This window comes from Salmo trutta, chromosome 1 (genome assembly GCF_901001165.1).
Source record: "Salmo trutta chromosome 1, fSalTru1.1, whole genome shotgun sequence".
Classification (NCBI taxonomy): domain Eukaryota; kingdom Metazoa; phylum Chordata; class Actinopteri; order Salmoniformes; family Salmonidae; genus Salmo; species Salmo trutta.
The window spans coordinates 21,637,839-21,664,783 of NC_042957.1; the positions used below are offsets into that span (position 1 = coordinate 21,637,839).

General features: G+C 45.8%; 1 protein-coding gene across 1 annotated transcript in view; it reads right to left on the minus strand.

Annotated features, from left to right (window-relative positions):
• Nucleotides 1-237: 237 nt before the first annotated feature.
• Nucleotides 238-26,945, minus strand: part of tulp4a (TUB like protein 4a) — a 50,716-nt gene continuing 24,008 nt past the window's right edge. Inside the window, exons 3-15 of the mRNA XM_029744526.1 lie at nucleotides 23,896-24,024; nucleotides 23,180-23,341; nucleotides 19,734-19,914; nucleotides 14,093-14,200; nucleotides 10,165-10,331; nucleotides 9,729-9,953; nucleotides 9,190-9,424; nucleotides 7,999-8,143; nucleotides 7,562-7,706; nucleotides 7,365-7,458; nucleotides 6,650-7,184; nucleotides 3,673-6,082; nucleotides 238-3,455 (exon numbers count right to left, since the gene is read on the minus strand). Coding sequence (XP_029600386.1) covers nucleotides 3,339-3,455; nucleotides 3,673-6,082; nucleotides 6,650-7,184; nucleotides 7,365-7,458; nucleotides 7,562-7,706; nucleotides 7,999-8,143; nucleotides 9,190-9,424; nucleotides 9,729-9,953; nucleotides 10,165-10,331; nucleotides 14,093-14,200; nucleotides 19,734-19,914; nucleotides 23,180-23,341; nucleotides 23,896-24,024 — 4,653 coding nt within the window. The 3' untranslated portion in view covers nucleotides 238-3,338. The remainder of the gene's footprint in view (nucleotides 3,456-3,672; nucleotides 6,083-6,649; nucleotides 7,185-7,364; nucleotides 7,459-7,561; nucleotides 7,707-7,998; nucleotides 8,144-9,189; nucleotides 9,425-9,728; nucleotides 9,954-10,164; nucleotides 10,332-14,092; nucleotides 14,201-19,733; nucleotides 19,915-23,179; nucleotides 23,342-23,895; nucleotides 24,025-26,945) is intronic.

Here is a 26,945-nt window from a genome sequence, read left to right on the forward strand (position 1 = left end):
ATTGTTTTAGAGGGCTACTGCTACTAGGAATTACAATTTTAGCTTTATAACATAGTCAAGTTGATCATTGTTAAATGGAACTCGTAAGCTTATAGAAGAAACCTGTACAAGGATATAAGGAAATCATACATTTTTCATTATGAAACACTTACAGGGTTCCCACAGGGTTCCAAGGCACTCCGAAGTGCTTGAACGATAAAATATCACATCCAAACAGACTAGACACACACAAAAAAATCTGAAACAATGATATTTTATTCAAAAGATGCGTGACATATACAATTGTAAAATAATTAACATGGCATGCTTTACTACCGTTCACTATAAACATTCAGTCACCAAATCACTCAGATTTTTTCAAGTTTTTTTTCCTATATATGTCTACAACTACATGTACAAAGCACATTTCTGATCAAACGAAAAGCCAAATTCTACAATGTCTACTACAGGTTACCACCTCAAATGAATTCATTGAGAATCCTAAACCAGTGTCCAAGGGAGATTTGTACATGTTTTCAGTGGCTTATCCAAACGGTCATGTCATGTGGACTGATGTGTGAGTTGTATTGAAATAATACACAATCAAAATTGACCAGTCAGTCAACATCATAAATGTGTAGATTTCCATTGCATGGTGAGAATAAACAAAAAGATAATACGCTTAACGGAGTGAAAAAAGTTTAGCTTTCTCGAGGGGGAGAATTGGTGGAAATACACACACTGAAGAAGTTAACATAGATAACACTTATGGGATCGGTTGACCTCACAATTGAACACACTTGACACATACTTCCTTAATGACTACTACCAACTACACTCAAGGACAGGGCACTTATTCAGATCTTCTCCCATCCACTGCAAACTTCACAGAACACAGATTGAAAAGTTGCCTCTCCCCTACTTGCCCCCCCCACAGATTGAAAAGTTGCCTCTCCCCTACTTGCCCCCCCCCCCCATGATCTGACAAATAGGCTACACCAGTAACAAACCCCTTTCAACAGAAAGAAATGTTCAGCAAAGTCAACAAGTTATGTACAGCCTTTAGCTTAAGAAAAAAATCTCATAAATAAATGTACAGACCAGCAAAAATAAATTGAATATCAGTTTTCCCACACTACTAGTGTGAAAGTGAAGGGTTGTCAAACTGTTGGTGAGGGGAGGACCTTCCTTTAGAAAATATTGCACAACAAAATTGTTAACACAAAATGAACATTGATGGACATTTTTAAGAAATGTTATTTTCTTATTTTCTTTGAATCAGGTCCATCTTAATCCCACCCCAACCAACAACTATCACATGCAGCTCAGAGGAAGAAATAAAAATCTAATCTAATAATCTCATTGCTGTCAAGACCATGATGTGTGGATCTGGTCCGGAGTGATCTCTCTCTCACACAAGTGATCTAGGCCCCTTTGTATTAATCTACCAAATGTAGTAATTCCATTTTTGGCACACACGTTTTGAAGTGATCCTAACCATCCATCAAATAGATATTTTTGTTTGATAAATCATTTTTTCTAATGATACGTTTGAAAATTAGTAGTGTGGATGATGTTAACAGGTATCTTACCACACTTAAGTCCACAAATATTTGAAGTGTCTATCTGATTTTGCATCAGCATCCATCCCCAGCCCTGCAGACTGTTCACAAGGCATAGAGACCCAAGCCTGGATGTCTAACAAAAACTAGTCAGCTTAAAAGATTGCAGTTTCAGCTTGCCAAGTTCGAACAGGTTAAGATAGCTTTCTCCTTAATTGAGGTTAACTTCAAAGACTGAAAGAATAGAAAGATGTCAGGTTTCTCAGGGATTGTAGTGTATTTCTATAGTTATACTACTGTACTACAGCTATCCGCCATAATATTGAACATACAGTGGACTACGATGAAACAGCTGTCCAACTCCACCAGATCATTTTACAATATTTATGAATGATATGTGGCAGTTATTTACATGACTTAAAAATAATAATAATAATAATAATAATAATAATAATGAAATGGCATAGGTGAAATATACAAAAATATTTCCTGTACCTTGCTTACTCATTTAGTGTGGGCTTAAGAGTAGGACACGCCTACACGCTGACGCTCACTTCACAGAAGTGACAGCAGGTGACAAATTACTTCATGTCAGGGAAACAAAGGTCGGATTGGTGAACTCTTACCTCTAGGATCTTTGTTTGTGTCCCCGTCAACATGTCACCATGATAAAAATGGGAGATACAGGATAACGGTCACAACTATTCTGTAAAACCATTTTAAAACTCACCGATTTTGTAGTGTACAGAACAGCATTTCAATTAAGTCTCTGTCTCTCCCAAATAAAGCAGACATCTTGAAATCCATGTAAACAAGGTACTAAGATTGTATAATTACAACATGAATACGAAGAACAATTACAATGTTAAAATTCCTATCTGAATACTGTATGACCTATTCGTAACAAGAGGAAAAACAAATGCAGAGATACATTAAACCATATGAGCTACATCATCTTTTTTTCCTTCAAATTCCAAGGACTGCCGTTCAGCTTACATCTTTTCCCCCCTTACCTCTCCAGAGTTCCTGACAACAGGGAAATCAGACAACTTGCGCATTTGCGTGTGCTAGTGCTCCAACAATACAATGCATATATTGAAACCTCAAATCCAGCTAAGATAGATTTGGATTGTAACAAAACACATGGCAGATAACTAAAAAATAACATTTCAAAAGCCTAGATTTCCCCCCCAGAAAGTTTGATCTTTAGGTGTAAAAACCCAAAAGCCAAAGCAGTGTTATAAAGTGATGATAACGGTTTCATACAGCAACGGATTTCAGTGCCCAGTAGTACCTGTACGCTCTGGAAAGAAAAAAACGACATCTTCAATCTTCCAGATAGTTTTTTCAAGTATTACTGCTGCTCCTTTTTAAAACCGCAGAGAGAACGACTCATCTCTCGGGACCATACCGACAGGAAACCCAAACCGTTAAAAGGTTATAAGTTAAGTCTTTCCACTAGCTAGCTTTCATTAGCTAAAGCAGCATTTATTTGCATGACGACTACAGAAAGCTGAGCTCTTGGGCCCTGTAAGCAGTACAGGGGACCACTGACTGTGCCAAGGCAAACTATGGCCCTGCTCCAAAGCCTGCAGCCCATGCTTATTGCACCCTCTGGTGGCCACATTGGGCAGTGCAGCACCACAGTGTCTCGTTTTCTCGCTTGCGATGCGATATGCAAACAGAGTTGATTTCAGTCTTTTCTCCAATATTAAAATAACTTCAAATTAAATAATCTTGTCCTTCCAGCAGATGTTCCGATCCTTGCTAGTATTCAGTGTAAGAGGGGGTGGGACCTCATTTGAGGCGTTGAGTAACATTAGCTAGAGCCACTGCGAAGGCTTGAACAGCAGAGAACGGGTACTGGAAGTCCAGGATGTAGGCGTTGCCATCAATCCTGCCAAACTGCATCACCTGGTCACAAACACACAGTCAGAGAAAACAGACAGGAAGCTAACAAACAACATTTCAGATAGTCATGAGTCTCTGAGCTATTTCCCTACTGAATGCTGAATTATATTTATTCCATGTCATATTCTTAGAAACTAATGAATTCACTCTTCTACATTCCTACACCATCTATACCCAATTTCCCATCTATGTGTAAAAACTACATCTCTAGCCACCTCACCTGTCTCCCCTCCAGTTCGATCTGGAAGTTCTTGGCCGACTCCTGTGTAACACGTCCCCCAAAGTCCAGCTGGTAGACCTGAGTGGCCTCATTCCACAGTGGCTGCTTGTTGGCCATCACATAAACAAAGCCCTGGCTTCCCAGCCCGCGGTCCTCCTTCTCATTGGCCTTGCGGCACTTGATCTCCTCTAGCTCGCTGGCCGCCCGTAGGCTCCTCTTGCTCTTCCAGCCCTTCTTGCCGCTCTGGCACTGGTTGAGCAGCTCGTCCCCGCTGATGAAGAGCTCAGGTTCACTCTCTGAGCTGTCCTGGAACTCGCTGTTTGTGGGAGCCTTGCTCAGCTTCTTAGCCTTCAGCTGCTGCTCCTTCTGGCCTTTGGGCTTCTTCTTTTCCCTGCTGCCCAGCCGCGGGCTGGAGATCAGAGAGTTGAAGTCGCCCAGGGCCCGGCCCTCCTTCTTGGATTTGCTTCCCTCGGCGATGGCCGGTGCATTGGCCTCCTCAGCCCTGCCATCTGCCCGCTTGCGGTTCTTCTTGCCGAACTTCTCAGCACTGCTGGGCACGGGGCTCTCATTGAGGGAGAGGACCTCCTGGAAGCCCTCTCCGGCCTCCATTGCCATGGCCTCTGGTGAGCCACCGTGACCCTGCAGCTGCAGTTCTGCTGGGGGCGGTGGAGGGGGAGGTGGTGGGGGAGGAGGGGGAGAGAGGACTGTCTTGTCCACCATCATCTGAGAGAGCTTGGGGGGCATGGGGGGCAGCGTCCCCGAGGGGCTGGGCATGGGGGGGCAGGGGTTGTAGGTGCCCCAGGGGGTGTGTAGGGCAATGGGGGGGATGGGGAGCCCGGCACAGGAGCTTCCCCCCGGGTACATTGGAGGGAGGGGGCAGCAGGCCAGGTTAGACAGGTTGGCTGGATAGCCAGGTGGTAGGACCAGGGTGGCATCCTGCTGGGTGAAAGGGACCGGGGCCACCACCTTCTTAGGGGAGCTGAGACGGGGAGAGCCTGGCATGGGCTGCTGCTGGGGCCCACTGTAGGTTGTGCCAGGAGTGTACTGAAGGGAGATCTGGTAACCTGCAGCTGCAGCAGCAGCCTGGAAAGAGGCAGCACTGGGGCTGGTGGGGGACTTGGGGGAGAGGATGAAAGGCAGCCGGGAGATGTCGAGGTGCTGGGCTGGGCTGAGGATGAGCGGGGGTGGTTTGTGGGGTCCGGTGGGGCCAGCAGAGCTCAGAGTACCGGTCCGTTCCTGGGGCACCCACACCTCCTCAGTGGTGGCTGGGTCCCACTGGTACGGCGGTGGCCTCTTGACTGTCAGTCCAGACACATCTGCACCCCCTAGTGCCAGATGCCTCAATGACTGACTCATTGCTTCATCCTCTGTGAAGGCTGAGTTCACATAGTCAGCCCTGTCTCTGTTCCCACCTCCTCCTCCATTCCCAGAGCCATCCAGGCTCAGCAGGTTGTAGGAGGATTGAGAGACTAGGGGAGAAGCGCTGTTGGAGTGGACGATCACCGTGCTGTGAGGAGCTCCATTCCCTGGAGGAAAATCCTGTCTAATGATTGTACCTCCTGCGATTCCATTCGCAGTCCCACTGGGAGCACTGCTGGCTGCACTGCTAAGCCCACTGCTGTTACTACTGCACTGACTACAGGTGTACAGGGCTTTGGGCACCCTCTGTTGGTAGGAAGCCGCCAGTGTAGCGTTTTGGGATTTGGCTTTAGGGGGCAGGGTCCTCTGAGGGTCCAGCATCTGGGAAACTTTGAGAGCGGCCTCTCGGCTGTTCCGCCTGAGTGTGGCGTGGATCAGACTGCTGTCCAGCCTCTGTCCGGTGCTCCTCCCCCCTGTGGTGTTCTGATTGGCTGTGTCGGGGTAGGGGGGCGGATCTCCGCTGGGTATGGAATAGCGGGGAACGGTGAGCCTGTTGAGGGTTGCCGAGGCGTAGGGCAGCTGGATCTTCTTCCCGTCTGTTGAGGAAGAGGAGGTAACCCGGAGGGTGGCTGAGCTTCCCGGGACCTGGAGCGTGTAAATGTTCTGGTTGCAGACAAGCCGCGTTCGAGGCCGGCACACCTCTTCCACGTTACCCCTGCTGTCGAACGTAGTTATCCGCTCGTAGCCTAGCGGCGTTGGGTACTGTGCCGCCTGCTGGCCAGGAGGATACAGGGAGAACTCGCCCTTCTTCAGGCACAGGTCCACTGGCGGCGGGGTGCCGTTACTGCCCCCAGCCTGTCCAGAGGCAGCGTTGGCCGCTGCAGCAGAGGCTGCTGCTGCGGCAGCGGCCACCGTCCCGGGGTAGGGGGGCGGGGGGTTCATCTTGCTGAGCTCCAGAGGGGCGCTGAACACCACCGTGTCCCCCTCAGCCAGCTGGGGGGCAGAGCGGGTGGGTTTGATCTTCAGCAGGTGCTCATGTTCTACGCTGACTCTTCTCTCAGCCACCAGCCCCCCTGCAGGGTGGGGGACAGGGATCTGGAGCGCGCCCTGTTGGAGCTGGTGCACCGCTGCACCTGACACCTGAGAGGGGACAGGGATCTGGAGCTGTTGCTGCATCTGATGGTGCTGTTGTATCTGCTGCTGTTGCTGCATCTGATGGTGCTGCTGATGCTGTTGTTGTTGTTGCTGTTGCATATGCTGCTGTATCTGTTGCTGCTGTTGCTGCAGCTGCTGTGTGTGTTGCTGCTGCTGTAACTGCTGCTGGAGCTGTTGTTGGTGCTGGAGCTGTTGTTGGTGCTGTTGTTGGATGTGCTGCTGCTGTTGCTGCATGTGCTGGATCTGCTGTTGAATGTGTTGCTGCTGCTGCTGGATCTGCTGCTGCTGCATCTGTTGGTGTTGCAGCATCTGCTGCTGCTGGATCTGCTGTTGATGTTGCTGTGCCAGTTGCTGTTGGTGGTGTTGCTGCGCTAGTCGTTGTTGCTGTTGTTGTAGCTGTTGATGGTGGTGCTGTAGCTGCTGTTGTTGTTGATGCTGAATTTGTTGTTGCTGATGATGTTGCTGCAGTGGTTGTTGATGGCTCTGTGGATGGCTTTGTTGTTGCTGTTGGTGGTGATGAGAGGGAGGAGGCCCAACCAGAAGCCGGCTCATCTCCAGCCCTCCAAAGATGACCTGTCCAGGACTGGAGTACCTGCTGGGGACCGTGTACTGGGCGGTCAGGATGGTGTCCTGGCCCTGGTCAGACGACCCCCCCGCCCCTGCAGAAGCCACGGAGGAGATGGCCGTGGGATTGGATAGGATGTCCAGCTGGACGTTCTGATTGGCTAGGAGGGACTGGACCAGGCCGATGCTCTGGGTGGGGGACATGGCCTGGGCGGGACTATGGATGGGGGCAATAGGGATGTTGACAGTGCAGGGAGGGTTGTCGTCGGCCACGCCCGAGGCCCCGGTGACAGGCAGGTCATCCTCGTCCTCACTGAAGACGTTGGGGTTGAACACAGGCAGGTTGATGTAGTCCATGGAGATCTTACGCACCTCCGGCAGGTAGATGGTCATCTGTCTGGGCTGCAGGTGGAGCAGACTTGTCTTGTAGATCACTGAGAGAGAGAGAATGGGAAGAGAGAGAGAGAGAGATAAGTGGAGGGATAGAGAGAAAGCGATAGAAGGGAGGGGGATAATAGGAGGCAAAAGAAAGAGTGGAGAAGGTTGTTACATACATTGGAACCATAGTTAAAAATCATTTTAATTTCCCTCAAAAGTAACTGATTGGTAGTTACCTGCACCAAGATTGGTTGGCAAGAAGGTGGCAAGTCCCACAATCTTAAACTTTGTTCCCCAAATGTTGGATGTGACCTGAGCAAGGTAGTTATGCTGCAAAAGACAAAACCCACATACAAATCAGTACTTCTTCAAATCCCTCAAACTGAAATGTATGATGATAGGACACAAAGGAAATCAGAATGAGGTCCATTACCTGTGTGATGTCATCTAAGGGGAACTCTCTGCGGGTGAGACTTGGGGACCCAATGGATGGCTTCCGGATGGGTAACCGTGGCGACCGCGAGATCTCCTGGGTAGCGCGGGACAGTTTGGGGGACTTCCTGGGGTCAATATTGATCCTGTTGGTAAAGGGACAGACTAAGTCTCTACAGAGAAGGTAGCACATGAAAGAGAAAGGTTTAGGGATGCAGAGAAACAAACGAAACAAAACAGTGCATAACATTCAAGCAGCATTAGTAGACAAAAATGCAGTGGCTTAGTCAGTACTTTATAGGTCCAAACAGAACATGTGGGTTTCCTTGTGAACTCCAAATAATAGAATCGTCCCAAAATGGTGAGTAAAACAAAGAATCTAAATCAAACACATGCTTGTAATTAATTAATGAATGCAGTATAAAGGCTGTTTATTACCTGGGAAGTTTGGGAGACTTGCTGCCTCTGGATATCTTTGGGGATTTCTTGCCGACCCAGTCGTCACTCAGCTCTATATCACTGGAGTCTGAACAGTTACAGCTGTCTATCATCGACGAGATCAGACTGTTCCCATACACCTCATCTGGAAGGAGAGAGGGAAACAGGGGATGGAGAGAAAGAAAGATGGGTGGAGGGTAATGCAATGAAGTTGGTGTGATGGGGAAATGATGGGTGTCTGTCTACTGCTCTATGAATAATATCATCAGGGTGATCATTCGTTAAGTGTCACTGATTCAAGAGGCACTACAGTATATCTCTGCATATGGGGATATAAGTCAAACTGACATTGATAGGTATCCAACCTAACCACTGTGACTTTACCAACGTTTATTTCCTTTATCACAACACATACATATCCCCAGTGTTAACAGCAGGGGGCACACTTCCTTCACCTCTTCTTAGACATGCAAGAACAAACTGACATTAAATCATATCCAATTTCAGACGCACACTGACTAACACAAACTTTTCAACTTATTTAGTCCCCCAAACTATTGTTTCCAAGTAACTTCTCTCATTCATATGAGTAACTTCTCTCATTCATATGGGGCCCCGAACCGCAACTGCTCCAGTTTAGGTCAAGATAATTTATTTTATCAGCATTTAAGAGTGAATGGGCTGCATACATTTCATGGCTGGATTCATTTATCACAGGAGAGGGCAGTGGAGAGGGAGGGAGGTGATTTATGGAAGGTACCAGAGGCCATTAAGCAGTTAACATGGGCCCAGTCTGCTCTGTACTGTGGCTGGCTGACTGGCTGGCTGTGGGACTATTAACACTGAGAACACTCAATGCCAACCAACACTGTCTGAAACTTCTTCACCACAAGTTAGTCCTACATGTTATATGAATGGAAAAGTACTGGAGGAGCAGGGAAGGAGGCTCTGGCTAGGCAGCAGACTTTGACAAATTATATTTGAGTAACTAACGGTTATTAACAAGAAGATACCGACTTCACACTTTAAGTAAAAAGCAGTCATACGAGAAGCTGAACCAGCTCCCAAAGCAACAGAATCGTCTAGAAGTCCTCGTTAGAACAGTCATAATGGAGCAGGATTTCAATGTGATATTTTCAAAACAAACACCATCAACACTTTCCTCACACAGTATCTCCAGTATAACCTCACCTGCTTTGCCGTCCGTCTTGGGGTCCATGATCACGAACTCGGGACGGAGCTTGCTGATGCGTCGGCCCTTGAGGATGGGCACCAAGCCCCCCAGGTACTCCAGGTAGAGGGTGTAGCAGGGCCCGCCCACCTCAGGGTTGTCCTCCGTCCGCTTCATGGTGCAGTGCAGCCGCTCGTTCCCCGCCGTCGGGTAACTCACAAAGTCACGCATATTGTTGGGGTCTGGAATGGGGGGCTAGAGGTGGAGAGAGAGAGAAAGGATGAATGAATGAGGAGCATTCTGAAGCAAAGCGGCGACTCCTGGTGCTGACTCAAGTCAAGTAGCAATTTTATCCCTTGCTAAACTCTTTTTCAACCCCCTATCTTATCCTGGAATTATGACCCTGAATGACCATTTGTATTGAATGTCAGTCTGTATGAATGTCAGTCAGCCAGGTGGGTAAACCAGAACCCTCAACCTCCCCATTTCATAGAGTAGCACATCCTCACCCTCCCAGACACATATTCATACTGTATGTGACATCCCCTAAAGCCTGTACCTTGATGGTGGGTGTGAAGGCTGTGGTAACGTAAGAACAGAGACGAGAGGGCATGGTGAGCTTTGCCACGTCCTTCTCCTCCCGGAGCGCCCCGGCGATGCCCTGCTGGCACAGCAGCTGCAGGCTGGCCACCCGGTGATCCACCCGCACCACGTAGAGTACCGCGCCACAAGCCAAGAACAGACGAGAGTCCCGGTGACCCCAGCACAGCGTGGTGATGGGACGCTGGGGAGAACGGGGATGGTGATTATTCTATGGAACTCATAGCATATGATGTGACTTCTCAATAGTATGTTTACCAATGTAAGGTGTTTTGTGTGTGTGTGTGTGTGTGTGTGTGTGTGTGTGTCTGGTACTGAAGATGTGTTGTGGATGCTGGAGTGTGTGTGTGTGCCATCTGTGCCACAGGAGCTGGTCTAAGTGTGTGTGTTATTACTTGTGCAGGCGTGTCCAGTGTGTAGATGTGCTCTCCGCAGACGTTGTAGAACTTGACGATGGCATTTCTGGTAGGAGGTAGACAGGAGGAGTCGGGGGGCAAGACAGCTCTCTCCATCCCAGCCACAGCCAGGAGATCCCCCTGAGAACACCACTGGACTACCACATCTACCACACACAGAGAAGAGGAGAAAGTGAGCATACACACACAGTTTACACACACAAACCACTTATCCTTAAGAACACCACTGACCAATGTGGGTGATACAGGCCTAGACAGCAGAAGAGAGTGAGAATCTGTTTTTTTCTTCCCAGGTTGCCTAACTCCAAACAAAATTGAGCTCAGGTGCATCCTTTTTCCATTGATCATCCTTGAGATGTTTCTATAACATGATTGGAGTCCACCTGTGGTAAATTCAATTGATTGGACATGATTTGGAAAGGCACACACCTGTCTACAGTTGAAGTCGGAAGTTCACATACACATTGGCCAAATACATTTAAACTCAGGTTTTTCACAATTCCTGACATTTAATCCAAGTAAGAATTCCCTGTCTTAGGTCAGTTAGGATCACCACTTTATTTTAAGAATGTGAAATGTCAGAATAATAGGAGAGAGAATTATTTATTTCAGCTTTTATTTCTTTCATCACATTCCCAGTGGGTCAGAAGTTTACATACACTCAATTAGTATTTGGTAGCATTGCCTTTAAATTGTTTAACTTGGGTCAAACATTTTGGGTAGCCTTCCACAAGCTTCCCACAATAAGTTGGGTGAATTTTGGCCCATTCCTCCTGACAGAGCTGGTGTAACTGAGTCAGGTTTGTAGGCCTCCTTGCTCGCACACACTTTTTCAGTTCTGCCCACAAATGTTCTATAGGTTTGAGGTAAGGGCTTTATGATGGCCACTCCAATACCTTGATTTTGTTGTCCTTAAGCCATTTTGCCAACGTTGAAAGTATGCTTTGGGTCATTGTCCATTTGGAAGACCCATTTGCGACCAAGCTTCAACTTCCTGACTGATGTCTTGAGATGTTGCTTCAATATGTCCACATAATTTTATCTATTTTGTGAAGGTCATTATGGCCAAACAAATCTATTTCTGTTTCATCAGACTAGAGGACATTTCTTCAAAAAGTACGATCTTTGTCCCCATGTGCAGTTGCAAACCGTAGTCTGGCTTTTTTATTGCGGTTTTGGAGCAGTGGCTTCTTACTTGCTGAGTGGCCTTTCAGGTTATGTCGATATAGGACTCATTTTACTGTGGATATAGATACTTTTGTACCCGTTTCCTCCAGCATCTTCACAGGGTCCTTTGCTGTTGTTCTGGGATGGATTTGCACTTTTCGCAGCAAAGTACGTTCATCTCTAGGAGACAGAATACGTCTCCTTCCTGAACGGTATGACGGCTACGTGGTCCCATGGTGTTTATACTTGCATACTATTGTTTGTACAGATGAACGTGGTACCTTCAGGCATTTGGAAATTGCTCCCAAGGATGTGGAGGTCTACACATTTTTTTTTGGAGGTCTTGGCTGATTTCTTTTGATTTTCCCATGATGTCAAGCAAAGAAGCACTGAGTTTGAAGGTAGGCCTTGAAATACATCCACAGGTACACCTCCAATTGACTCAAATGATGTCAATTAGCCTATCAGAAGCTTCTAAAGCCATGACATCATTTTCTGGAATTTTCCAAGCTGTTTAAAGGCACAGTCAACTTAGTGTATGTAAACCTCTGAACCACTGGAATTGTGATACAGTGAATTATAAGGGAAATAATCTGTCTGTAAACAATTGTTGGAAAAATGACTTCTGTCATGCACAAAGTAGATGTCCTAACCGACTTGCCAAAACTATAGTTTGTTAAGAAGAAATTTGTGGAGTGGTTGAAAAACTAGTTTTAATGACTCCAACCTAAGTGTATGTAAACTTCCGACTTCAACTGTATATAAGGCCCCACAGTTGACAGTGCATGTCAGAGCAAAAACCAAGCCATGAGGTCAAAGGAATTGTCAGTAGAGCTCCGAGATTGTGTTGAGTCACAGATTTGGGGAAAGGTACCAACATATTTCTGGAGCCTTGAAGGTCCCCAAGAACACAGTGGCCTCCATCATTCTTAAATGGAAGAAGTTTGGAACCACCAAGACTCTTCCTAGAACTGGCCGCCCGGCCAAACTGAGAAATCGGGTGAGAAGTGCCTTGGTCAGGGAGGTGACCAAGAACCCACTGGTCACTATGAGAGAGGTCCAGAGTTCCTCTGTCGAGATGGGAGAACCTTCCAGAAGGACTACCATCTCTGCAGCACTCCACCAACCAGGCCTTTAATGTAGAGTGGTCAGAAGGAAACCACTCCTCAGTAAAAGGCATGACAGCCCGCTTGGAGTTTGCAAAAAGGCACCTAAAGGACTCTCAGACCATGAGAAAAAATATTCTCTGGTCTGATGAAACCAAGATTGAACTCTTTGGCCAGAATGCCAAGAGTCAGGTCTGGAAGAATCCTGGCACCATCCCTACGGTGAAGCATGGTGGTGGTAGCATTGTGGGGATGTTTTTCAGCGGCAGGGACTGGGAGACAAGTCAGGATCGAGGGACAGATGAACGGAGCAAAGTACAGAGAGATCCGTGATGAAAACCTGCTCTAGAGCATTCAGGACCTTAGACTTGGGAAAAGGCTCACCTTCCAACAGGACAACGACCCTAAGCACAGCTAAGACAACACAGGAGTGGTTTTGGGACAAGTCTCTGAATGTCCTTGAGTAGCCCAGCCAGAGCCCGGAATTGAACCCGATCGAACATCTCTGGAGAGACCTGAAAATAGCTGTGCAATGACACTCCCCATCCAATCTGACAGAGCTTGAGAGGATCTGCAGAGAAGAATGGAGAAACTCTCCAAATACAGGTGTGCCAAGCTTCTAGCATCATACCCAAGAAGACTCGAGGCTGGAATCGCTGCCAAAGGTGCTTCAACAAAGTACTGAGTAAATGGTCTGAATACTTTTGTAAATTTGATATTTTATTTATTTATTGCAAAAATGTCTAAAAACCTGTTTTTGCGTTGTCATTATGGGGTATTGTGTGTAGATTGATGAGGGAAAAAAACAATTTAATACATTTTACGTAACAAAATGTGGAAAAAGTCAAGGGGTCTGAACACTTTCCGAATGCACTGTACATGTCCAAAAAAAGAGACTTGGACTGGTGTAAACATGGGCGAGTTTCCTTCCACCATATTTTTTGCACCAGACTCACATTGAGATTGAGCACATTGACATTGACTTTATAATTTAAAGGGCCAATCAGCAGTTGAAACAAAGTATCATCCTCGCCACTGCTTCGGTAAAAAGATGTGGGATTGTGGCTGGAGAAATGTAACCACTTAAAATTCATAGACAGAGCGATGGATGCAAGGACTGACCATCCATGATATCAAAATGATAGTTTTAACCATGTTTTGAGGCGTGAGTGTTTACATCTACTTTATTTACAAACATGGTAGTAAAACAAGCTTCTATTTTGGGTTCTGATGAGGAACAACAGCTGAAACTACACTCGAGACATTTATAAGTTATAGTCTTCAAGAATCAATGGATGTAGCAACTGCTGACTGCACCTTTAAACCTAACCTATGACCTGACCCATCATCACCTTATGTATTGCTGACCCCCAGATAACAACCCCCCTGAAAATACCAAATAAACTATACAACACAAATGGCTCCTAGCCTGGCCCGCGCATGCTTTCTGACCCTAACAATAAAACTGAAACTTAATAACATAAAAAATAAAATAGAAACACTTTTATACAACTGAAACTAAATACAAACTAGCAAATCAGGTCTGAAAACTAACAAACTAAACAGAAAAATCTAAAAACGAATAGAAAATAAAAAAATGAAATCTATAATAACCTTGATAGAAACACACATACCTTTGAGGCCAGTGTGGATGAGAGTGGGAGAGAGGTCATCATAGTTGTTCATCAGGCTGATGTCTCCAGAGGTGAAGCTGACCGTCAGCAGAGGCTTCAAACGTTGGACTGCGGAGACAAAGATCACAACCAGACCAGGTCAGAGAGAGGGATACCACAACACAACCACAGAAACAAACAAAGAGACCCAAACACAACCAGATAAAGACAGAGGGGGAGGTCAACAGAGTGATACAAAACCAGGTCAACCACGATCCTATTCTGATTCTATTTCAGAGAGACTGACAATCCGACCAAGACAAATTGCTCTTTCTTATATTTTCTGTAATTCAGGCCAAATGCAAGCGTTCCCTGTATAAAACGTTGATAGCATCTTAGCAACCAAGTCAGGGGATGGTGTGATCAATATGCATTTCCAGTGGGCCATAAAATTGATTGAGAGTGAGGGACACCGTGTGTGTGTGTGTGTGTGTGTGTGTGTGTGTGTGTGTGTGTGTGTGTGTGTGTAAGTAATAAGGGAGGGGTAGTGGGACACAAGGACATTTCTGCATCTTTGGCAGCTGCTCCTAGTGATTAATCTTGGGGTAGTGATCTCTACTGTGTCCTATTCAAAAGCACAAAGACACCCATGCATCTCACCTTACTACCATCCATCCACTCTCTCAGGGCTATAAATAACACACCTTCATAAAACACAGCCACCGCTGCTTTGTACACCATGTAAATCTTGGGTGCCTCAAAGGGACTAAGGACAACTATTGTGACGGTTCTGTATTAGTCCATGGTTTATGTGAACATACGATCAGTGATGAAGGACCAGGAGGTTTAACTAAACATGAGGAACTGATCAGGTCACATCGTCAGGAAGAAATGTCAAGGTTCCATCCTACTCTTTTCATTGTGCTACGCTATGAAACTGACCTGGGCTGGGTTTCCCAAAAACATCGTAGCACTAAGATCATCTTAATGCCATTGAAACTAAGTGCTACAATGCTTTTGGGAAACCCAGCCCTGTACTAAACAGTGTGTGATGTACTGGTTGTATTGTTTAGTTAGAAATAACGCTCCAGTGTCATGGTGTAGCAAATATGTCAATGTAATCTTGGCAGTCAGACAGCAGCAGTAGAAGGCCTGGCATCTTCAACCAGCGCCTTGAGTCGTTCGCTAGCCTGCCCTTCCCGCCAGCCTGCTATGCCCGCAGATCATTTCTCAGCGCCAATCAATTACCAGCGACTTTTTTAATTAGTGAATTAGAGCATAATTACCGTTCCCGCTAAGGCAAGCACTTTTGAACTTTACTACACACCGACTGACCAGACTGTAAACACATCACTGGGGGAGGCTGGCCCAGGCATCGATGCAACCAACGAGACGCAATTAAGAAAAAAAAGGGAGAAAAAAAAAAAAAAAAAAACTGTGCACATAAAATGGAGGCCGTTATGTGAGCTGCTAATCATGCACATCACTCCCCAATGAGGCTGAGAGGTGTTCCACCAAAGAAATGCTTACCAAACCAAAGACCAGGGGAGATGCAGGAAACAGACAGGTTTGTGTAACACAAGGGTCTCACTAACAAAGGCCTATTAAAACAGTTACATCACATATCGGCCCCTTGGTTAAACTGGTAACCTTGTGGCTGTACAGTACTGCTTCCAGGTCATTGGAGGGATGAGGGGAGTTGGTTTCGACAAGAGCCATAGAATTAGGGTAAAATGATGATTCAAATTGAACATTTGTAGCAGTGGGGGGGGGGGGGGGTTTGGAGAGTCACGGGGCCCCTGGATAATTTTTATGTAGGACTGAGAAGCTAAGTTCTGGTGACTTTTAAAAAAGGATATTCTACTCCAAATGAATGAAAAATAAATTCTGATGACACCATTTAAATGACAATTTCCACCTCCAGAAATGAGACCAATAACATAAACCACGTTTTCATCCAACCATTTCATGCGGATGAATTACCTGACGCATGAAAATAGTCACGACCTGGCTGATGTAAACATGAAACGGCGGTAAAATTTTATAAATGCCGACAGACAATTTGTTTGTTCGTTCGACGTGGTGGGATCTTTTTGTCATGCGATGATATGTTTGTGTGGTCCACCCACTACGATTGGGGAAAGCATGCAGTTTATTAGGCTACATATGAAATAAGTTATAATGAACTTCACAGAGTAGTGAATGTATAAGGTGATGAGCTTGACGCTCCTTTCCAATACATATCGAGGGTCTTATTCTGGTGACAGGATAATCGATGCTTGCCTACCGTTTGACAAATACAAATAATATCACTGTTATCCATAATCTCATAATGTAGGTAGCCTACCCACACAGTATCTGTGAGCTGTTGGCTAGAGCGCATGTGCCAAGACCAGAGTAGGAACATTTGCTATATAAAGCAACAGTTTATCTGACAAAACCATCTTGAAGAGTTGAAAATGCGATTTAACTTGTATTTTTCCATTCGGTATATGGGAATTTAATGGCAAAAGCAGATGATCAAATTTCGCATCAAAATCTGTCACAAATTGGATGAAAACCTAGCTATATTGGTAAAATTATTTATTAAAATTATTAACATATTGGACCATGCATATAGCCTTTGCATGGTCCATACTTTCAGGTATGGTATTAGCAATAAACATTTTCACCTGTAGCCCAACTGATGCAGCATTGTGGCTACAAATAAATAGGCTGAAGCATGGGGTTGCAAATTTTTGCATTTACCCTAGGGGTAATCATTAGCTAGATCCTAAATGTTATAAACTCAGCAAAAAAAGAAACGTCCCTGTTCCAGGACCCTGTCTTTCAAAGATAATTCGTAAAAATCCAAATAACTTCACAGATTTTCATTGTAAAGGGTTTAAACACTGTTTCCCATGCTTGTTCAATGAACCATAAACAATTAATGAACATGCACCTGTGGAACGGTCGTTAAGACACTAACAGCTTACAGACAGTAGGCAATTAAGGTCACAGTTATGAAAACTTAGGACACTAAAGAGGCCTTTCTACTGACTCTGAAAAACACCAAAAGAAAGATGCCCAGGGTCCCTGCTCATCTGCGTGAACATGCCTTAGCCATGCTGCAAGGAGGCATGAGGACTGCAGATGTGGCCAGGGAAATAAATTGCAATGTCCGTACTGTGAGACGCCTAAGACAGCGCTACAGGGAGACAGGACGGACAGTTGATCGTCCTCGCAGTGGCAGACCACGTGTAACAACACCTGCACAGGATCGGTACATCCGAACATCACACCTGCGGGACAGGTACAGGATGGCAACAACAACTGCCCGAGTTACACCAGGAACGCACATCAGTGCTCAGACTGTCCGCAATAGGCTGAGAGAGGTTTTGTCTCACCAGGGGCGATGGTTGGATTTGCGTTTATCGTCGAAGGAATGAGCGTTACACCGAGGCCTGTAAGTTCCACATGTCTGTGGAACTTGTTCAGTTTATGTCTCAGTTGAATCTTATGTTCATACAAATATTTACACATGTTAAGTTTGCTGAAAATAAACGCAGTTGACAGTGAGAGGACATTTCTTTTTTTGCTGAGTTTATTTTAACTGGTTAGCATCCTATTGATGAATTGAATGTCCCAAAAAACACGGGGTAAAATGCCCCATGCCTGTACTTCTCACAGAAACCACTTCCAGGTCACAATTTTCCCCCACAACACTTTCCCTGGTTGCCACTACTCTTGCTCAACAAATAAATATCATTTGTCTCATCACAATTTTTTAAGTCACTTAAAAAAAATATATATTTAGGTAGGGTGGCATTTTACCCCAAGTTACCCGACAATTGACCCGGGTTGCATTTTAGCCCCACTCTCCCCTATGCACTCACAGCGAATCGCAGAGCAGTAATGTGCTTAACCATGCCTCTGCTAAAAACACCAGGTTTAAAATGGTGCAGTTCGCCCATATTTAGGCGTTAAGAAATACATAAAGTAGGAATGCAAAGCTGGAAGATCCCCCTGTTTTTAACAAAGGCCATTAAAACGGCTGTTTCCCCCGCGATAGCAAGAATTGTTGTGCACTGACTGCTTGTTAGAATGCATGTTTCCCTCCCTATGGCACTCGTAACTTGAATGAGCCTCAAGAGGAATATTTCTCTCGCATATAACATACAACAAGCCAAATAGGTAAACAGAAGCTATTCTACTCTGGTGTAGTCTGATTTTTCTATTCATTACTCGTTTTGTTTGCAGACAAAAAGTAAATGTGGACTGTTCTAGAATCTTCAAAGTGCACCTTCGCAGAAATATTTAATGCTGCATTTTTTTTTTCTTCACGTGGCGGCAATAATTTTGCCGTGGCACAGAGGCACATGTAAATGACTGCAGCGAAAAGACTGAATTGAAGGTAACATTTAATTCTATGTGACCTGAAAGCCATATGGTTGGGGTTATGGGTTTTGGAACTTCACTCAGAATTCCATTCATTTTTTGATAGGGCTGCACTGAGCCACCATATAAAACATGACATTTGGAGCCATATTATCCATAAATCAGTTTCCATGACAAAGGCCCAGACTGGCGGTCACTAGGGTGGCAGTGTGACGCACAACCAGGGGACCGGTGACGTGTGACTTTGACAGCTGTCCGCCACCGTCCCCAAAACCAAGTCAGCTATTAGGACTTCCTGTGACAAAGATCAGCCCAATGTCACACACATCCTCCCTGCGCCCACTGTGTCCTCTACTCTCCTCACTCCTTACTCTGCTCTATCCCTCCCTCTTTCTCTGTCTATCTGTTCCTTCCCTCCGCTCGGTCACACTCGTTTGTTTTTAGTGGCCTTTTGAGTCCCTGTCCCCTACTCCCCCACAGTCTGGGAGTGGATTGCTTTAATAGACTGAGCTCGATGCAGTCCAATGATCACGTTCCCATTTCCTACCGTTAATTAGTTGGCCCACAGGGAGTTACAAAGCAGTGTGCATGTGAAGTGAGTGTCACAAATGACATGCATGTGATCAAATAATTAAAAAGTTAAATTCTATAAATAAACTATGAAGTATTAGGGATCCAATGTCAAACTTTTCATACACGTTTCCAAAAATTGGATGTTGGGGTTATATTGCTTCAGGGTCACTTCTCTCAATCATACCCCATTTGACCTTTCTTAAAACAGGGCATAGCAGGTCACTGGAGGAGAGATAATGTAAAAATTTGAGAAAGAGGAGGAAAAATTAGAGGAGAGGAGAACAGATGGCTACACATCTGCTTTCATCTGCACAGAGGGAGGTACCCAGCTGGACCCAACGCTTCCCTGGAATTCTGCTCCCAACAGGCATCGTGTCTTATCAACGAACCTAAACCTATTACGGATTAAAATTGTATTCTATGGCGGATTAATCTCTCATGCTGTGTACTAGTATTTCTGTCCTGCCAGATTAGTAAAGCATAACCCTGATGAGGAGACAGGAAGAAAACAGATTGAGAGTAGAGTGCCTGCTGTGACCCTAGGCTGCCTGTTACTGTAGCTTGAAGGGGAGCATAAACAGAGGATTCTGGAGGGAGGGGATTTGTATCTTTCAGGTTTGGGAAGGGTGGTGGACTGTACCTGTAAAGGTGTGTGGGTTAGGGCCTAAGGGGTGTAACTGAGGCGTAGATTGGGTAAGGATTGTAAGAGTACCTTGTGGTGGTGTGTAGTCATCAGAGTCTGTGTCGCTCTCGCTGCTGTCCTCCACTAGGAAGCTGGGGTAGTTCCATGACATGCTGACAATGCCGTCTGACTCGTGCAGCAGGATGTGGGCCAGCATGCGCCCATGGCAGTCCATCACGATCACCTGGCCGTCCGCAGTACCAAACAACACCTGCAGGGGGAGAGACATGACAACACAGTTACACAAAACCAGGGAGGGACACTAATGGTTAAGTCATCTTGGTCCTGGAATCTGGAATAGAATACAACTTTTATTGGCCATATGTACAGCGAACAATGGACATGTGTCTAGGTCCTAGAATCTAGTCTAGGATATTTCTGTCTACTAAAAATAATGAAAGTGCAGCGCTAGAGAGAGATGATCAGCTGGAGACAGAAACAAACTCTCCAACAAACTGAGCTGACATCGTGTCAGAGCACAGACAAAAAAAAAAACACCTCCCTAAGACAGATCATGTATATAAGCAGTGAGTCTGACTTGGAGCTGGGCAGCAGGGAGTCTGACTTGGAGCTGGGCAGCAGGGAGTCTGACTTGGAGCTGGGCAGCAGGGAGTCTGACTTGGAGCTGGGCAGCAGGGAGTCTGACTTGGAGCTGGGCAGCAGGGAGTCTGACTTGGAGCTGGGCAGCAGGGAGTCTGACTTGGAGCTGGGCGATATCTAATTACGTTGGTAAACAGTTTATCATAGCAATAAGGCACCTCTGGGGGTTTGTGGTATATGGCCAATATACCACGGCTAAGGGCTGTATCCAGGCACTCCGCGTCGCGTTGCGCATAAGAACAGCCCTTAGCCATGGTATATTGGCCACCAAAATGCCTGCTCACCCCAAATGGTGGAACTAAAATACTGTGGCTGTGGAAAAACACTTTGTCTTCCTTCCATCATGATCACAGAAATTGTTAGAACCTGGAGTTTTTCCTGGTCAGGTAAGGTCACATAAGGAAAAACTACTGACCCTAGTCAGTGACTACTTTCACTTTAATGTTCATAAAGAAGCAGTGTATGACGCATTACTGTATAATACATAACAAATAACAGAGAATAATACATATTAATATAACTAACAAATATACATGAATATAGCATATACAGAATCAGTCAAAAGTTGACACTTAATCATTCAAGGCTTTTTCTTTTTACTATTTTTCTACATTGTAGATTCCATGTGTTAACTTTCTACATTGTAGAATAATAGTGAAGACATCAAAACTATGAAATAACACATATGGAATCATGTAGTAACCAAAAAAGTGTTAAACAAATCAAAATATATTTTAGATTCTTCAAAGTAGACACCCTTTGCGTTGATGACAGCTTTGCACACTCTTGGCATTCTCTCAACCAGCTTCACCTGGAAAGCTTTTCCAATAGTCTTGAAGGAGTTCCCACATATGCTGAGCACTTGTTGGCTGCTTTTCCTTCACTGCGGTCCAACTCACTCAAAACCCTCTCAAATTGGTTGAGGTTGAGTGATTGTGGAGGCCAGGTCATCTGATGCAGCACTCCAACACTCTCCTTCTTGGTCAAATAGCCCTTACACAGCCTGGAGTGTGTTGGGTCATTGTCCTGTTGAAAAACAAATGATAATCCCACTAAGCACAAAGCATATGGGATGGCGTATCGCTGAAGAATGCTGTGGTAGCCATGCTGGTTAAGTGTGGCTTGAATTCTAAATAAATCCTTGACAGTGTCACCAGCAAAGCACCCCCACACATCACACCTCCTCCTCCATGGTGGGAACCACACATGTGGAGATCATCCGTTCACCTACTCTGCATCTCACAAAGACACGGAGGTTGACACGGCGGTTGGAACCATAAAATCTCAAATTTGGACTCATCAGACGAAAGGACAGATTTCCACCGGTCTAATGTCCATTGCTCATGTTTCTTGGCCCAAGCAAGTCTCTTCTTCTTATTGTTGTTGTCCTTTAGTAGTGGTTTCGACCATCTCGGCCTGATTCACGCAGTCTCCTCTGAACAGTTGATGTTGAGATGTGTCTGTTACTTGAACTTCGTGAAGCATTTATTTGGGCTGCAATTTGGCTTTTGCAACTGCACCTGAAGAAACGTTCATAGTTCTTGACATTTTCTGGATTGACTGACCTTCATGTCTTAAAGTAATGATGGACTGTTGTTTCTCTTTGCTTATTTGAGCTATTCTTGCCATAATATGGACTTGGTCTCTTACCAAATAGGGCTATCTTCTGTATACCACCCCTACCTTGTCACAACACAACTGATTGGTGCAAACGCATTAAGGAAAGAAATTCCACAATTGACAAGGCACACCTGTTAATTGAAATGCGTTCCAGGTGACTACCTCGTGAAGCTGGTTGAGAGAATGCCAATAGTGTGCAAAGCTGTCAACAAGGCAAAGGGTAGCTACTTTGAAGAATCTCAAATATAAAATATATTTGGATTTGTTTAACAATTTATTGGTTACTACATGATTCCATGTGTTAACTTAAACACAGCCCCCCCCCCCCCCCCCCGCCATCAAACCAAGGGGTCAGGTGGGTGTTACACAATTAGTGGTTCTGGAGCAAAACAGCTTCTGTGCACCATCAGGTGAGTAGTAGAGTATTAGAACTAGTTACCTGCTGGTCGTCAGGTGAGTAGTAGAGCAGTAGAACTAGTTACCTGCTGGTCGTCAGGTGAGTAGTAGAGTATTAGAACTAGTTACCTACTGGTCGTCAGGTGAGTAGTAGAGCAGTAGAACTAGTTACCTGCTGGTCGTCAGGTGAGTCGTAGAGCAGTAGAACTAGTTACCTGCTGGTCGTCAGGTGAGTAGTAGAGTATTATAACTAGTTACCTGCTGGTCGTCAGGTGAGTCGTAGAGCATTAGAACTAGTTACCTGCTGGTCGTCAGGTGAGTAGTAGAGTATTAGAACTAGTTACCTGCTGGTCGTCAGGTGAGTAGTAGAGTATTAGAACTAGTTACCTGCTGGTCGTCAGGTGAGTAGTAGAGCAGTAGAACTAGTTACCTGCTGGTCGTCAGGTGAGTAGTAGAGTATTAGAACTAGTTACCTGCTGGTCGTCAGGTGAGTAGTAGAGTATTAGAACTAGTTACCTGCTGGTCGTCAGGTGAGTCGTAGAGTATTAGAACTAGTTACCTGCTGGTCGTCAGGTGAGTCGTAGAGTATTAGAACTAGTTACCTGCTGGTCGTCAGGTGAGTCGTAGAGTATTAGAACTAGTTACCTGCTGGTCGTCAGGTGAGTAGTAGAGTATTAGAACTAGTTACCTGCTGGTCGTCAGGTGAGTCGTAGAGTATTAGAATTAGTTACCTGCTGGTCGTCAGGTGAGTCGTAGAGTATTAGAACTAGTTACCTGCTGGTCGTCAGGTGAGTCGTAGAGTATTAGAACTAGTTACCTGCTGGTCGTCAGGTGAGTAGTAGAGTATTAGAACTAGTTACCTGCTGGTCATCGGGGGTCCAGATACCACAGGTGATCTGGCTCTCCAGGTTGATCTCTGATGACCAGTGTCTCTGGCCGCTGACCGAGCCCACCAGGACAAAGCCATCACGGTAAGAGATGAGAGCCTGGGTACCGTCATGAGACCAGGTGAAGTCACTCACCTACAGGAAAAGGGGAGGAGGGGTTGCAGACAGGACAGGTCAGATATTGTACTCAATGGAGAACTTCCGTTGACCATCCTTTTTAGCACAGGGCTGCATCTGAAATAGGACCCTATTCCCTATATCGGTGTTTTCCAACTCCAGTCCTCGAGTACCCTCAATAGCAGGTAGCCTAGTGGTTAAGAGCGTTCAAATCCCCAAGCCGACTAGTTTAAAAATTTGTTGATGTGCCCTTGACCCCAATTGCTCCTGTAAGTTCCTCTGGATAAGAGCATCTGCTAAATGACATAAAATATAAGCACACATTTTGTTGTAGGCCCAGACAAGCACACCCAATTCAACTTGTCATCAAGCCCTCAATGAGTAGAATCAGGTGAGCTTTTCCAGGGCTTCAACAAAAATGTGTTCTGTTGGGGGTACTGAAGGACTGGAGATGGGGAAACACTGCCCTATATAGTGCACTACCAATGGCCCCCATTTGAGATTAGGGTGCCATTTTAGACCAGGACTAGGCTTATTCTGTGTCCAGGAAACTGGCCCATAGTGTAACCCACCTGAGCCCCGCGATCGTTGACCAGCTCCACAGACCAGCGGCCCTCGTACTGGATCCACACAAAGATCCCTCCGTCTGTGTCACAGGTGGCCAGCTTCTGAAAGGGCTCGTTCCACCGCACCAGCACCACCTTGACACACACCACAAGACAGGAGAACTCAGAATTACATGAGCACCATTTCGCCAGAGAGCCACATTTAGACACGGGAATAAAATCAATCAGAAAGTGAGTTAGTCTAATATCACCAGTGACGTAAAACAAGTCCTAATATCCTGAGTGTCTTAGATAACGAGTTTCTATCAATTTCCACTTCCTTTCATCATGCTGAGCCACTCAGAAGCAGAGCAAGGCAGAACAACTTCAGTGTCTGTCTGTCTTCTTTAAAACGCTTCAACAAGCTAACTCTCAAGTTATACTTCATACTCATAACTGAACACTCTAAGCAAGGGGGACCATTTGCACCCCACCTGCCCCCATCCAGAACTTCACTCAATCTGGAGAGAGGGCTGAGGGATGGGGGTGATGATAATGGAGTGGGGCCTGATTAGCTACTTTGGCTGAAGCGCTCACAGAAAAGGGGAAGAGTGTGAGAGAGAGAGAAAGACAGAGAGGGAGAAAGAAAGAGATGGAGCGAGTATGAGAGCGTTAGTAGACGTGAGTATGAGCGGTGCAGCTTGATGACCACAGAGTCAAAATGGATGATCCCACTGGCAACAGTGACTCGCAGATATATGGGCTTTTGCACTGACCCAGATGTCACTGAATAGACGGAGCCGTACAGCACTGTATCTGCGTCACGGCTCTGACCTTTAGGTAGTAACACTGAGGCGGGGGGGGGGGGGGGGTGAAAGTGCGACCTATGGCGCGTCTGCTTTGTCTCATTCTAATCCTTGTCTTTATCTCCCTCTAGTCTGTTTCTCTTACTCTCTTCATCTGCCTCCCCATCAGCCACTTTCTGCCATCCTCCCTCACTCTCTCTATGCATCTAAAACACACTTCTTTCCCTACCTCAAGCACCCATTCTCACTCCCTCTGTTTGTCTGGTCTTCTGTAGCGTGACTGCCTATTCCCAGAGGTATAATCCCATGCTTGGTGCACCTCTCCACAGACCCAAAGCACGTGGAAAACACACACACACACACACACACACACACACACACACACACACGCTTTATCAGGGCTTACACTGACTGCACGCCCATCAGATCAGCTCCCCTATGGGCTCAGACCTAGATTACCCCGCTAGGCTCTCTCTCTCTGCACTCCTATATAGCACAGGAACCACTTTCACTGTGTACAGTCACAGGTCAGAGTTGAAAACATAACCTGTTCTGGGGTCATGACCTCCGCTCAGGTACAACTGAGAGACAAGATAGGCAGAATTATAAAACAGATCTACACAATGTGCAGATTAAGTCCCTGTCCAAGCAAATGCACTATACTCAGTCAAACACACATTCAAAAAGGCTGAAGAATAAAGGATGTATTCACCAGCTGTCATCAGCCCTCCCAAACACAGTGTTGTTAGTATCTATTTGTACATACATAAACCCATCATCTCCACCTCCAGCTGGGCACAAAAGGTGAGTATCTGAACACCCATCCCTTCTACAGCCTCTCCTCACAGTCTAAAGCCTGAGTAATAAGAAGTCCACTACGTTAGATTTACAGTGCTCTCCCACCCACTCACTCTGGCATAAATCCTCCTGCAGTACTATAGGCCTGTCCCCAGTACACACCCACAGGGGAGCCACAGCACAATGAGACCAGGCCTGCTGCTTTAGGGCTGGAGATAGAACTGTAGGTCCTTATAATGATAGGTTTCTGTAGGGTAGGCATTCACACACAGCTGAAAGGACCCCTATCCATCATCAGGCTACAAAGTCACCAGGTGATGTGGGGGCCTCAGGGCAGGCAAAGAAAGCTCATTAGGTTTTCACCGTGATGATGACACTTTGTAGAGGCATGACCAGACTACACAGACAAGGGATGAACAAATAAATAACCAGACTGTTTTTCTAAAGGCTAGTCCCACCATTTTATTTTGGCCTATAGCCTGCTGCCACTGCACCGTCTACAACCTCACTGGAGCGAAACGTATTTGTCGGCCTGCATTATACAATCTGTTACAGCAGTAGTCAGGGGGCACAGGCCTGCATTATACAATCTATTACTGCAGTAGTCAGGGGGCACAGGCCTGCATTATACAATCTATTACTGCAGTAGTCAGGGGGCACAGGCCTGCATTATACAATCTGTTACTGCAGTAGTCAGGGGGCACAGGCCTGCATTATACAATCTGTTACAGCAGTAGTCCGGGGACACAGGCCTGCATTATACAATCTATTACTGCAGTAGTCAGGGGCACAGGCCTGCATTATACAATCTATTACTGCAGTAGTCAGGGGACACAGGCCAGCATTATACAATCTATTACTGCAGTAGTCAGGGGGCACAGGCCTGCATTATACAATCTATTACTGCAGTAGTCAGGGGGCACAGGCCTGCATTATACAATCTGTTACTGCAGTAGTCAGGGGCACAGGCCTGCATTATACAATCTATTACTGCAGTAGTCAGGGGGCACAGGCCTGCATTATACAATCTATTACTGCAGTAGTCAGGAGGCACAGGCCTGCATTATACAATCTATTACTGCAGTAGTCAGGGGGCACAGGCCTGCATTATACAATCTGTTACTGCAGTAGTCAGGGGGCACAGGCCTGCATTATACAATCTATTACTGCAGTAGTCAGGGGGCACAGGCCTGCATTATACAATATATTACTGCAGTAGTCAGGGGCACAGGCCTGCATTATACAATCTATTACTGCAGTAGTCAGGGGGCACAGGCCTGCATTATACAATCTATTACTGCAGTAGTCAGGGGGCACAGGCCTGCATTATACAATCTATTACTGCAGTAGTCAGGGGGCACAGGCCTTCATTATACAATCTATTACTGCAGTAGTCAGGGGGCACAGGCCTGCATTATACAATCTATTACTGCAGTAGTCAGGGGGCACAGGCCTGCATTATACAATCTATTA